This window comes from Culex pipiens, chromosome 3, assembly GCF_016801865.2.
Source record: "Culex pipiens pallens isolate TS chromosome 3, TS_CPP_V2, whole genome shotgun sequence".
NCBI lineage: Eukaryota > Metazoa > Arthropoda > Insecta > Diptera > Culicidae > Culex > Culex pipiens.
The window spans coordinates 692,420-706,045 of record NC_068939.1 but is presented as its reverse complement, the minus strand read 5'-3'; the positions used below and the strand labels follow the sequence as shown (position 1 = coordinate 706,045).

At 40.4% G+C, this 13,626-nt stretch overlaps 1 protein-coding gene across 1 annotated transcript; it reads right to left on the bottom strand.

Moving 5' to 3' along the window:
* Positions 1 to 1,289: 1,289 nt before the first annotated feature.
* On the bottom strand, positions 1,290 to 10,729 carry LOC120427613 (importin-7). The gene is made up of 10 exons (XM_039592494.2): positions 10,311 to 10,729; positions 5,050 to 5,960; positions 3,925 to 4,960; positions 3,733 to 3,864; positions 3,494 to 3,670; positions 3,302 to 3,438; positions 2,914 to 3,238; positions 2,696 to 2,849; positions 2,478 to 2,621; positions 1,290 to 2,170 (listed from the first exon to the last, which is right to left on the bottom strand). Exons 1-10 carry the CDS (start codon positions 10,392 to 10,394, stop codon positions 2,112 to 2,114), a joined length of 3,159 nt encoding a protein of 1,052 aa, XP_039448428.1. The 5' UTR covers positions 10,395 to 10,729; the 3' UTR covers positions 1,290 to 2,111.
* Between the last annotated feature and the right edge of the window lie 2,897 nt (positions 10,730 to 13,626).

Sequence of the window (13,626 nt, the reverse complement as noted above, 5' to 3'; positions counted from 1 at the left end):
CTCGGATGATTTTTCCCCTCAAAATAGGTACTTGACATTCCCGTCCGTGAGTGGGAAGCGCTCATTTTGCTTGCAAAATCTCTGCATTTTGAAAACATTTTAAAACATTCAATTGTTTCAATAGTAAAACTATTTTGCCAACAATGAAAGTTTTATAGCAAATTGCTGAATAATTTTCGAATCGAATGGAACCAAAATCGTGCCGATTCGATTTGAGGGAAGGAAGATATAAGCGATTGACGGATGACGCAATATTCCAAGGCCTTCGGCCCGGGTTTTTTGGAATGACACCCCAGTACCTTCGACAAAGACGTAAGTCTACGTCAAAAATTTCGATGTTTAGTATATCGCTAAAAAACTTTTACTCGTTGATGTTTTTGTTTCTGTCAAATATTACATTTTTTGAAGATTAATGATAGCAAAACAGCTGAACTGCCCCTCTTCGTATAAATATCCCATTTGCATTTTCAGCAAAGTGAGAAAATAAGCTCGGAAGCTTGCAAAAAATATTTGTAATAATTTTCACATTTTACAATCATTTTACTAAAATATAATTTAACAGGGATCTCACACATGCCCTAGTTTATACTCTTGTTATATTAATATTGAAAAATGTCTTGATTTATTGCTTTTGAATTGAAAAAAAATACGCAGTACGGGACCTGGTATGTGAACATTTTCTTCATGGTTCATCACAATGTTCGCAAACCAGCCCGATCGAAGCATGCTGTTAAGCTAACCAGCAATTGTAAACAACTTTGGTGAATTTTTCTCCGACAAAATAAAATATTTTCAAATTGAAAAAAAGGTGAATTGAAAGCTTTTCTTTTCCCCTAAAACTTGTGGTATTTACTTGAAATGAACAAGAAAAGGTTTCTGTTGAAATAATATTAGAATAAGGCCATTTTCAAGATGGGACAAACTTAACCAGCGTTGTTTTTCAATTTGCTTGATTTGCTTGTAAATTTCTGCGTTTTGAAAACTTTTCAAAACATTGATTTCTTGGGTAATAGAAAACTTTGATGAACTTTCAAAATGGAATTATGTTTTTATAGTTATTTCAAAGTTTTCTAGAAACCGAAAGCACTATTATCTAGTAGGCCTGGCAATTGAAGTGAATGTTGGAAATGATGTTGGGAGTTTTCGCCACAACTTTTTCAAGGATTGCTGAGCCTTGATTAGATTCTAAATCGAGGGATTGGATAGATTGAACTACAAAATAGTGGGGAAAATTATTAAAGGGGTGGACAATTTGATATTATCGTTCAATTTAAGTAATAAAACACTACTTTAGCTGTTTGAATGTGAATTTTTAATAAATTATAGATACATTGTTTTGTTTGCTGATATCAGAAGAAAAGAAAACTTTTTTTGATAGTGAACTTTATTCGTATCTAATTTGTCCTCCTGCAAACCTGTGTGAAAAATATGGTCTGTTTTTCTGTCTCTGTCCCGGCGGCACCGTCAACAATTGGGATGGTTGAGTTGCTTTCGTTTCGCGGCGATTAGGAATCTATTGTTTACCAGTTTGTATGTTTATGTGTGTGTGTGTGTCTATGTTCTGATGCTTAATGTATACATTTTTAATCAATCATTCATGCACACGCGAGTGAGTGAGTGAAGCTTATCCATTTGCAAGCTGATTTTTCCCTGATTTTTTTTTCTTTCTGCAAGCGTGGCGACAACGCATCGATTAAACAATATGATAAAACACATAAAGAATAAAACGGAAATGTTAACATTCACTTCGTTTCTTGCAGTCCCGAACGTGTAACATAACAGAAACAAAGTATTGTTGTAACGTGTGTGGGTTTGGGTTTCGGTTTTTTTTCCACGATGAAATAACTTTCTGTTCCGCTTTCCGGTCCCCTGCAATTTGTTGGTTTTCTATCCTTTCTGTCGGATGTGTCCTTGGGTGATGGTTCATCATTTCGCGATCATGCTTCACTACAGACAAAAATATAATGTATTTTTTATAGTGAACCTAGCGTCGTAATATTTGTTTTGTTTCATTCCCTAAACTGCTGTAGTATTCTAATGTACAGATGTGTGTTTATATATTGTTTTCGTTAAAACTTTATTCGTTTTCTTTAGTTTATCGCTCCGTCGCTTTACTGCTGGCCACTGAAGTTGAACGAGGTTGGAATCTGATGCTGCGTGAATTGGTATCCTTTGTGGGAGGGAAAATAAAAAAAAACAGTATGATGATTAGACAATTTGATTTGAGACAGTGTTGTGTAGAAGCTCCCCACTTTTCGGTTTGGAAATAAAATAAATCCCCAATATTCTCTTTCAAGCATTTGCAAATGAATAAGCCAGAGTTTCATACATTTTTCCACAGATATAAACAAAGGCGATATATATATATTTTAAACGAAACAAAAATCATACATTCAACGCTCAATCGAGCTACACAACACACTTTCGCAACACTTTTCCTCGCGCAAGCTAAGCCCAAATCTGGTACTGAATCTTACCCCCGCTGTTTTCAATTTCCTTGGAACGTTTAGCTGCCTTCTTCTGCTCGGCCAGCACAAGAATCTCCTGCAGGGATTTAGCCTCCTCGGGCTTCAAGCTCCTGGTAAGCATGTTGTACCAGTTCGGGTCGGCGTTTGGCAGATCTGCAAGAGTGGGAAAGAGTGTCGAGGTTCTTTTAGTTCCGGAATGTTTGCCAAATTCGGTCGGCCAAACTTACTGGTCATGACTTCCTGGAAGGCAATGTACTCGTCCACGCAGGCCGGATTCTCCTCGTCGTCCAGTGGCGTCGTGAAACCCTCCAGCGCCGTCTCGTCCATCTCGTCGCCCGAGTCGTCATCGTCGTCTTCGTCCTCGTCGTCGGAATCGGCATCCTGTGTTAGACGATACTTGTTAGCGAGTGCTTCGGCAAATAAGAAATGACTCAACGACGAATACCTTAATAGTGGCGGTCAGCTCGAACCCGGCCTCGGCCGCCTTGTCCTGGGTCATCTTGGCGATGCGCTCAAAGTAGCTCGGTCCCATCTCGTCGACCTCGTCCTCGTCGCTCGAAATGCCGTCCTCCAGGTCGTCGTCCTCCTCTTCGCTTTCCTCCTCCTCGCCCTCGGAGGCACGGGCCGCGTACGCGCGCTTCAGCCCATCGAAGATCAGTATCAGCGTGGGAATGATTTTTTCGCTCAGCTCGCTCAGCACCGCCGGCTTGCCGTCGCCGAGGCTCATCAGCGTGCACAGCCCGATCACGCACAGCTTGCGGTCGTGGATTCTGCAAGAATGAGACCCATTAGAGATTTGTTTCGCCCCTTCACAAAACCCTTCTGCTGCTCACCCCAGGAAACAGTCCGAGTCGTGAATCCACTGCTTGATGAAATGCGACGCTATCGATTCGTTGCTCACTGGAAGGGGAATCTTCTCGAGGATTTGCAGCAGCAGCTGCGGGTTGTAGTACAGGGCGGCTATGACGACCTGCAAACAGAAAAGCGATTAGTCGTCATCCCGCCTTGAATCCGTCGTAACCTACCTGCAAGCACATTGTCCGCAGCTCGGACGTTTTCACCTCGCGGGTTAGCCGCGTCAGCGCGAGCTCCACAAAGCTGGGAATACACTCGTCGATGTGGCCCTTGCACTGCAGGATGATCACCTCGAGCAGCTTGGCCGCACTGCATTCAGCCTCTTCCGTCGTGTTGCCGGTCAATATCTGTAAAGATGCGAGTTGTATTGAGGTAGTTCGCGAAAATTGTATGTCTAGCTAAATTGTACCGTTTTGCACATATTGAACATGGCGAGGACGTGGTTCTGGTTGGACAAAAATGCGGGCGTATCGACAGTTATGTAGTTGTGTAGTGCCGGCATCATATCTACGAAGTAATCAATTCCATCCTTTTGGAAAAGCTGCGAAGAAGGTTGGGACAATTAGTACGAGGATCACCTGAAAAAGCAGCTCTCCCATACCTGGTAGATAATTTCCAGCAGCTTCCACATGTCGGGTGATATCGATTTGGAGGTCAGATCGTACACGAGCGAGAAGGCCTCCTCGTAGAACTCGTTGACGTTGTGCTGTAGCACGTGGCCGACGACCTGCAGGACGATCGGGTGCAGCGTGAGCATCACCTGCGGGTGCTCTTCCATCACGCTGAGCAGGGTTTCCATCGTGTTCAGCAGTCCCATCGCGGTGATGGCCCGCTCGTCCGAGTTTTCGTCCGCTTCCAGCACCTGGCTGAAGGTGGTGGCCAAGTGTTGGCAAATGTCGACCGCGATCGGCAGCAGTTGGTCCGAGTAGGTGCACACGATTTTCTGCAGCACGTTGGTAAGATCTTCGTTTTCCGTTTCGCGGATAATCTTCAGCAGTTCCATGGTGATTTCCTTGATCTGGGTCTCCAGATATTTGGAGGCGTTGTCCTGGGAGATGAGGAACATTTGTAAGGCAACGGCGGCTTCCACCTTGACGGGAAGTTCCTTGTCGTTCAGCAGGGCGGCCGACGTGAGTCGCATGATTTCTGCCAGCACCTGTTGGTTCTTCAACTTGATCTCGCTGAAGTAGTGCAGCACCCAGCAGGCACGGGCCCGCAGATGTCCGTGGGGGCTGCTAAACTCCGGAAACACGTACTGCATAATCAAGTTCTCCACCTGGTCCTTGAAGACCTTCTTCTTGAGCAGCACGTCGGCCAGCGATCCGACCATGTGCAGGGCGCCGTCCTTTTGCTTGGCGTTCAGATTCGGAGCGTTGATAATCTGCATGATGATCTGCATCACCTGCGGCAGCACTCCCTTGCGCGTTTTACACACGTTGTGCAGCAGCGTTTCGGCCGCCGGCACGGGCGTCGTGTAATCGTCAAACACGTCAAACTTTTGCCGGATGTACTCGATCGGATCGGCCTCCCAGAGTTCCTCGTCGGCTTCGGAGTACGACATCAGCGGGAAGATGACGTCCTGGAGAATCGCAATAAAGTGCGGCTTCAGCATCTTCCACGAGTGGGCATGGGAAACGCTGCGGGAAGAAATTGACCAAAATATCTATTAATAGTACAACGCGTGGGCAGTGGTTAGTGATAAAACCCAGGTGAAACAACAACTTACGAGTGTTTAATGTAGTTGAGCGTGTCGGTCATCACCCGGGGCGAAACGTAGATCTTGTTCCGGTACTGGTCGAGCACCTTCAGCAGCACGTTGAGCAGCCCACTGGTGAACGTCTGCAGGAACCAATCGGCGAATTCGTTGTAATCCTTGGAGACGACATTGCCGGGGCTTCCGTACCGTTCGAACATTCGCAACACGATGTGGGAGGCCCACTTTTTGGCCTTCCACCAGGGCATCTCGGGCCGTTCGTCTTCGTCAATGTGGGACGAATCGGGCGCCGGTCGGTCCAAGATCTGGCGACAAATCTCCATCCAGTTGGCGAAGATGTCCTTCGTGATGACCTCCAGGGGCAGCGCGTACTGCGTGAGGGCGTAGTAAATCTTGAGGATCTGCTTTTGCATCAGAACGCTCTGCTCGGAGGGATCGTTAATGAGGTTCATCATCAGATTGTACATCTGGGGCAGCAACAGGTTCATCGCTTCCGTCAGCGGAGCACGTTCGGCGGATTTCTTGTATTCGTAGTTCTTGACCAGCTGGTACATGCACAGCAGGGCTCCGTTCCACCCATTAATGTCCCTATTTTGCAGGTAGATGCTAATCTTGTCCACCACCTGGGTCCACCGGCCGGGGAAATCGTTCTTGATGATGTTGTTGATGCACACGCACAGCTGAACCCGGATGATGTCCGGCGCGTGGACAATAGCCTCCACGATCGAGTCCCGAATCATGGCCCGATCCTGCTCGTGGATCGAGAACGGAATCGGATTGCCGGCTTCCGCTTCCCGGTCCTGCCAGCTGCTCGTGATCAAGTTCTTCAGATAGATCGCACCGGCCTGACGAACCGGGTTTTCCACGTCATTTTGCATAATAACCTGCAGCAGACTCGGCAGGAAACCGATGATTTTGTGAACCTACAACAAACGTAGAAAAGTCAGCAAATTGCCGACAGGAAGTCACGAACCATGTGCGCTACCGCGAGAATGAGTCATTGGCTAATTTGTATGCCATAAGAATCCACTAAATTTGCTGGAAGACGGTTGCGATTCATTAAACACAATTGCCAGCCAGCAGCAGCAACGTGGTTTGTTTACATTTCATCCGCCCGTCGTCCGTTGTTTGTTTGGTCAATTTTTCCCTATTTTTGCAGAAGCACCAAAGCCACAGTGAGTGGCAGTTACAAGGATTCCCCGCGTTCCCGCAATTCCAGTGACAACTTTTGCCTCGCGCCAAACTGGAGGAAGGTCATAAACTGAACGAGAAACGCGACACTCTCAGGGCCATGAAGGCGGGGTCGCTTACGCCGAAATTGCCAGTATTCACGGAAGAATGATTGCTCTATATCTGAGTTGAAACAAAGTCGTTATCTGTGTGTCGATACGATACACTTCAAATATGTAGGTACGTTAGATCAACACACAAACATGCTTCGCGTCGTACGTTTAATACGAGATTTGTTATTTATAGCATAATCGGCTTTGTTGAAGCATTGCAAAGGTTTAAAAGTTTTAAAATGGATGACAAATTATATAGTCAGAAATTGTTATAATCAGAACCAATAAATCATTCAAAACAATGTAAATGTGAATGTAATTCAGTTCATTACAGAGTTGTTACACATTCGTGAATTCGCAACACTTTGATTGTTCTTGTGTTCAGGGAGCAAATTTAAGATACTTTTATTTTATAATTATTTATTTGTTTTGTTTTATGTTAACCTTTTGCTATTTATTGTATTTACAATCTTCTACTACATAAAAATCTGAATGATAGTTTTCTTATTGCATTTTCATGGAGCAAGAAACTCAATTTACTTTGAATAAAAAGGAGAATTTCAACTCGTTTCAGCAGTTATTACTAGTCAACAGAGTTATACCTTCTTTAACCCTTTCAGGCCTGATGGGTCATATATGACCCAAATATCAAAATTTCCAAAACTAGCCTATGATATTTATTTTCGTATGGTCATAAGAATCATTTTCCCATCATTAACCAAAAAAAAATTTTTTTTTCAAAATTCAGAATTGAAAGGGTTAAAAGGGAAAATTCGAGTTCTGTTAGCAGTTTAAGTTCTTCAAAGAAAGGAAAACTGTATTGACTTGCTTTAGTATTCTGGGAAATTTCATTCCGGATAATGTCCATTCTAAAGTCCTTTCCGAGAAATTGGATTCCAGAATTTTGGTTTTTATTTTTGTAATTGCTTGTTTATGTGCGACGAGAGCCTGTAAGTTTACAATTTTTTTTTCAGGTTATAAAGCAGGTAACTTTAAGATAAAAAAAAAACAGAGTTAAGTAAGCCAACCAAATGGTTGATACAATAAAGCTAAAAACCAAAGTTAGAAGCGAAAGGCTTAAACTAGTTGTACACAGCTTAATAAATAAATCTTAAATCTTTTTATTCGTAGTCACACAGTCGATTTGTATGAAAAGAATAATATTTTACCTGTCAGGGGAATATATGTTTTTGAAGTTTGTTGTTTTATTTACCTTTGCTTAAATAATAAAACCCATAGTAATACTAAATTTGTTCGTTCTAACCATCAATATGGTACAAGATATCACGATCTGTTGAATCGTCCTAACGTAACCACAGTACCTGGTGAGCGCAGTATAAATTTCAATGGAGCTCAGCTTTATAATTATTTTAACAATAGATTTGGTAAAAGTTCATCCTTAAATATCTTCAAAAATCAGCTAAAGCAGTGTTTGTCCCGACCTGACATCATAGAAAAACTTCTAAAATCCGTTAATATTTTCGCTTAATTATTTTGTTTAGTTAATTCTCCGATTCAATCCCTCGTTTGTATTTGTATCCATCTTGAACTCATTTATCTTGCAGGCCAAGGATTGATACCTAAGAGCATGCAATGGCACTGACCTTGTTGCGTGCTCTTCGGTTGACGTCCACGTAAGGAACATCCTGGAAGGAGCGCAACTAACTACATCCGTAGTTCTGTTAGATCATCCGAATTATCTTGATCAGAACAGTACAGCTCTGGTTCCTTGCGAGTGTCCTATTTTCTTACCTCCACGTTGGCTTGGTTTTCATGATGACCTAGCTGGTGGCCTGTGGAAACGGATCGTAAACCTTTGACCACCGCGGGTCAGAGTCGAGACGGCTAAAAGAAAGGGGCGCGACAATGTGGGAAAGGCAAGTAATTTGTGATTGTAGACGGTATTGTTTTGATTCGCAGTATGTTGAGTCAACTGCTGTGGATGTACCTGAAACATCGCACAACGGGGTTTCTCTTCTCTTCATTCTCAGCTATCATCTATCTCCTATTTTTATTGTGCTCTACTGTTTCTCACTTCTTCATTGACTCTTCTATTTAATATCCATCATTTGATTTTGATTTTACTAACTTTTGATTCTCTTATCTCTCAAAGCTTTTCCACTCTTTTTTACCAATTGATACTGCTGTAACAAACTTTGTTTTTTTTTTCCTTAAAATATACTTTGCCTTAATGTACTAGTAATATCAGGTTTATTTATCATTTGCCTAATCTTTTTTGATTTTATTGCGAATTTATTTATTTAAATAATTCTTTATCTGTCCTTTGAGTTATCATTACTATAATCTAAGCTTGTTTTGTATCTCTATTTATTAACTATTGTCTAATTTTACATCTAATACATCTAGCTTCTCATTTTTATTTTTTTAAATACGCTCATCATTCTCTTGCTATTGATTCTTGATTTTTATTAAATAAATTCTCTTTTACTGTCTATTGTTTTCAATCTTCACCCTTTTTTTCAAACAAGTGAGGTTTGAGCCCTTACTCAATTTATGGAATGGTTAAAGGATTAACACAAATATTACTATTGTACTTTTGGTAAACTTTTATAACATGCTTAGGACCAAAAATTGTAACAAAACACCGCGACAAAAGAAATAGCAACATATAAACACGACTCAACACTAGGAAAGGTTTCAGGAGAAAACAATACACAGTAAAATAACAACTAGTTTTTGAATTCAAACTAAAAATAAAACAGTTTTTGCTTTAATGAAAATTAATAGGCACACTATAGATGGTTAGGCGCTTATACTTACATCAAACCCTACGTAATGTACCACCCCCGGCCGAGTTAAAATGCGTAACCGGAAAAGAAGGTGTGCATGCCTGGCACGAACACTCAAAGCGTGTTCTAGCGTGCTGCTCGTACTGACTCAGAGCAAGGGTGAGATGTAGGTGTAAGGGCAGTGCGTGTTCGTCGGGAACCTAGTGCATAAGATCGGTCAAGGCCCGTTCTTACACTGAAAATTGCGAATTGCGAATCTTGAACTCATTTATCTTGGTAGTTTTCTTTTATTTATTTTCGTTTAAAAGCTGTGTTAAACAACTAGTTTAAGCCTTCCGCATCTAACTTGGATTTTTAGCTTTATTTGGAACCATTTGGTTGGTTTATTTATCTCCGTTTTCTATCTTAAAGTTACCTCCTTAACCTGATAAAAAGTTGTAAACTAACAGGCTCTCGTCACAAATAAACAATCAATTACAATTACAATATAGCCGCTAATCGCCAGAAACCGAACTCCATAAAAAGGTCGACGCCGATGGAGTTCAGGAGCCAGCCGCATCAACTTTGTCGTTACATTTATATTTAATTTTCAATGACATGTAATCTACTTAATTTGTATTGCACATTGAAAAGAAACAGTTTTTTCAGTCAGCACTTTGCTGGCTTTTTCTGTCAAATAAAAACAATCAATCAATCAATCAATCAATATATTCAGAAATCCTTCCAAATACCAAAAACCTGGATTGAAAAGTTGCTCCAAATTTCTTAAATTTCTTGAACTTTTTTTTCTTCTTTCGTTTGTGTACAATACATTTTCCCCCCTGACTGGCAACCCTGTGCTGATCACGCAACCAACCACATCAAAACAGCCACACACGCGTACACGTACATCGTGGTCGTGCTTGTCACGCAGTGGCCCACCGCACCAATACCACCACGGCCACCGATTCCGCGAGGGAACGAAGCGAATGTGCGGATGAAAAAGGACGAAAAATGGCCAAAAATCGTAACAGGATTATCAAGCCCAAGCGTGTCTTCCCCCTGCCCCACCTGGATGTCCCCGCCCAAAACCCAGAGCGCCAGAATCGGAACCGGTTTCGGCGGAACAACCCGAACCCACCACCGCGCACAGGGCTGGGTCGTCGTTCTGCCAAAAATTAACTCGCGGCAAAGCACATGGTTTGGTTCGACCCCCGAAAGAAAGAAGTGGCAGTGAAAAATTCCTTCGCTGCCGCGTCACCTGGTTAAGCTGTTCCTCGGCCTGGAGCCGCTGGTTCGGGTCGATGGTGGCCCGCAGCAGTTCGGCAATCTTGGCGTTGTCCATTTTTCACGCGCTTCTTCTGCTGCTCCTTCTCCAGAAATATCCAGATGCAATTCGGGTCCAATTTGATTTCACCACCGGGGACAACACGCGGCGGCGGCGGCGGCGACGGTGGCTGTCGAACGAATCGACCAGGGGGTTGGTGGGGAATCACAACACCACTGCACACTACTTCCGGCCAACGGAATCACTGGATACGCGCACTTCTGCACACTGGACTAGAAGCCGCGGGGGCGCGCACAATTTTCACCCGGAAAAATCACGACGTCTTCTTCCACTTCCGCGCGAGCGAAACCAAAAAGACTGACGATGACTGCTGCTGCTTGGCCACGTGTGTGCGTGTGTTTGTTTCAACCGAAGAGTGACTGACAGTCCAAAAGCTGCACCACTACAGATGCTATTTTTGCAAGCCGGTGTCCGTGTTGCCATCAGCAGTGGAGTAATGATTAATGTTCCCTAGGGGATGGACACTCGCCAGTAATTTTATCCTTTGGATGTTTTCTAAAAAAAAACTTTGCATTACAACTTTATCAGCAATAGGATCCTAAAATGTTATGTACATGGATTAAAGGAACGCCTAAAGATGATTTGACCTTCTTTTATTCATTTTAAAGCATAAAAATAAAACTACAGTTTGTCACTGTCGAGTCGATCTGGCTCGAGATCGAGCCTGAAACGAGTCGAAGCTCGAGCCAAAATTCTCAGTGGGAATGATTAAAATGACAAAAAGAAAAAATAAATACCAAAACGACCAAAATAACAAAGATGACAAAAATTATCAAAATTACAAAAATGACCAAACTGACAAAATGAAAAAAAACTATAGAAATGACAAAAAATATCAAAATGACCAAAACATCCAAAATGACACAAATGTCAAAAAATTACCAAAATGAAAAAAAATGTCAATAATGACCAAAATGACTAAAATAACAGAAATGACAAAAATGTCAATAATGGCCAAAATGACAAAAACGTCCAAAATGATAAAAAGACAAAAATTACAAAAAGGACACAAATTACAAAAATGACCAAAATGTCCAAAATCACAAAAATTACAAAAATGACTAAATGACCAAAATGTTCAAAATGGTAAAAATGATCAAAATAAAAAATTACAGAAATGTTAAAAATTACCAAAATGACAAAAAAGACCAACATGACCCATTAGGGTGTAATATGGTTGTATGGGCAAAAATTAAGATGTCCAAATTAAGCCAGCACAGCAACTTTTTGGTTCCTTATATGGTCCTTAACAACTCCCCAAAGTTTGGGAACGATTGGTTTAGTCCTCACTTTGCGCAAAGCGATTCAATTTTCCATACAAATTTGTATGGGAAAAATCATTTTTTTGAATTATGATATTTAAAAAATCCACGTTTTACGCTATATCAAAACCGGATTCATATTCGGATGTTCTGGAATGTGCTCTACAACTTTCCCGAAGAGAGTATGGTGCTAACTTGCTCCTATAAAAGATACAGCGTCCTCAAAACTCGTCTAAAACGTGATTTTCGATCCTAAAACACGTTTTAGACGAGTTTTGAACACGCTATATCTTTTTATAGGAGCAAGTTAGCACCATACTCTCTTGGGGAAAGTTGTAGAGCACATTCCAGAGCATCCGAATATGAATTCGGTTTGAGTATAGCGTGAAACTTGGATTTTTTAAATATCAAAATAAAAAAAAAAATGATTTTTCCCATACAAATTTGTATGGAAAATTGAATCGCTTTGCGCAAAGTGAGGACTAAACCAATCGTTCCCAAACTTCGGGGAGTTGTTTAGGACCCCAAAAGGAACTGAAATAATGCTGTGCTGGAAAATCGATTTTGATATTACACCCTAATGACCCATATGTCTAAAATAACAGAAAAGACAAAAATTACCAGAATGGCCAAAATGATCAAAATGACCAAAACGTCCAAAATGACGCAAATGACATAAAATACCAGAATGACCAAAACGTCCAAAATGACAAAAAGACCAAATTAAATAAAAAACAAAATTACAGACAAAAATTATAAAAAATACCAAAATGACATGATCAAAATAACACAAATGACAAAAATGATCAAAAAGAAAATGTCAAAAATTACAAAAATGAACAATACGTCCAAAAACAAAAAGACAAAAATTACAAAAAGAACAAAGAAGGCCATATGACCAAAAATGAACTAATAATCAAAAATTACCGAAATGAACAAATTGATCAATATGACAAAAATGACCAAAATGAAAAAAAAAAATACAATCCAAGGTCGTCAGTTCGAAACCTGGGGTGGATGGAAGCTTAGGCGTAAAAAGTGGTTTGCAACTGCCTCAACAATCAAGCCTTCGGACACCTAGTTTCGAGTAGGAATCTCGCAATCGAGAACGCCAAGGCAATGCTGTAGAGCGAATAATTTATATATTCATTTTTATAACAAAAACTACCATGAAGACCAAAATGATCATAATGACAGAATGACCGTAACGACAAAAAAGACAAAAAATTAGAAAAATTAATGAAAATGACAAAAATTTTAGAATAGACAAAATGATCATAATGAAAAAAAAAAAATGCTCAAAATTATCAAAATGAAAAAAGGAAAACAAATATCAAAATGACCAATGACCATCATTTTGATCAAAACGACAAAAATGTCAAAAAAGATCAAAACTACCAAAACGGTCAAAATCACAGAAATAACAAACATACCAGAATAATTGCAATGAAAAAAATATCAAAAAGATAAAAAATACGAAATTGACAATAAAATCCAAAACGACAAAAAAAAATCAAGCATGGAAAAAATGATCAAAATGACTGAAACGACTATAATGATCAAAATGATCACAATGAAGAAAAAGCCCAAATTGATCAAAATGAAAAAAAGACCAAAACGACTATAATGATGAAAATGACAAAAATTACCATAATTACCAAAATTACCAAAATAAAAAAAACTGACAAAATTATAAAAATGAAAAAAAGACCAAAACGACAAAAATCACAAAATTGATAAAAAGGAAAAAAAAATGCCGGGGTGGCTTAACCCTTTCAGACCAGAATTTAAAAAAAAAATATTTTTGGGTAAAATATGACCCATCAGGCCTGAAAGAGTTAAGTGACAACAAGTACCAAAATGATCAATGTGATAATGTTCATCCAGTTAAAACTAATTTTCATACGATGTCTTGAAAATCGAATCAGGAATGTAATTTCATTTTCAAATGCTTCGGCAGCATGGTT

Bases quoted from the DNA above. Each gene is read 5' to 3' on its own strand.
- LOC120427613 (XM_039592494.2), bottom strand. From the start codon at position 10,394: ATGGACAACGCCAAGATTGCCGAACTGCTGCGGGCCACCATCGACCCG. The intron at 4,961-5,049 runs GTAAGTTGTTGT...TTCTTCCCGCAG, and splicing joins CTCAACTACATTAAACACTC to CGTTTCCCATGCCCACTCGT. The intron at 3,671-3,732 runs GTACAATTTAGC...GCATCTTTACAG, and splicing joins TGTTCAATATGTGCAAAACG to ATATTGACCGGCAACACGAC.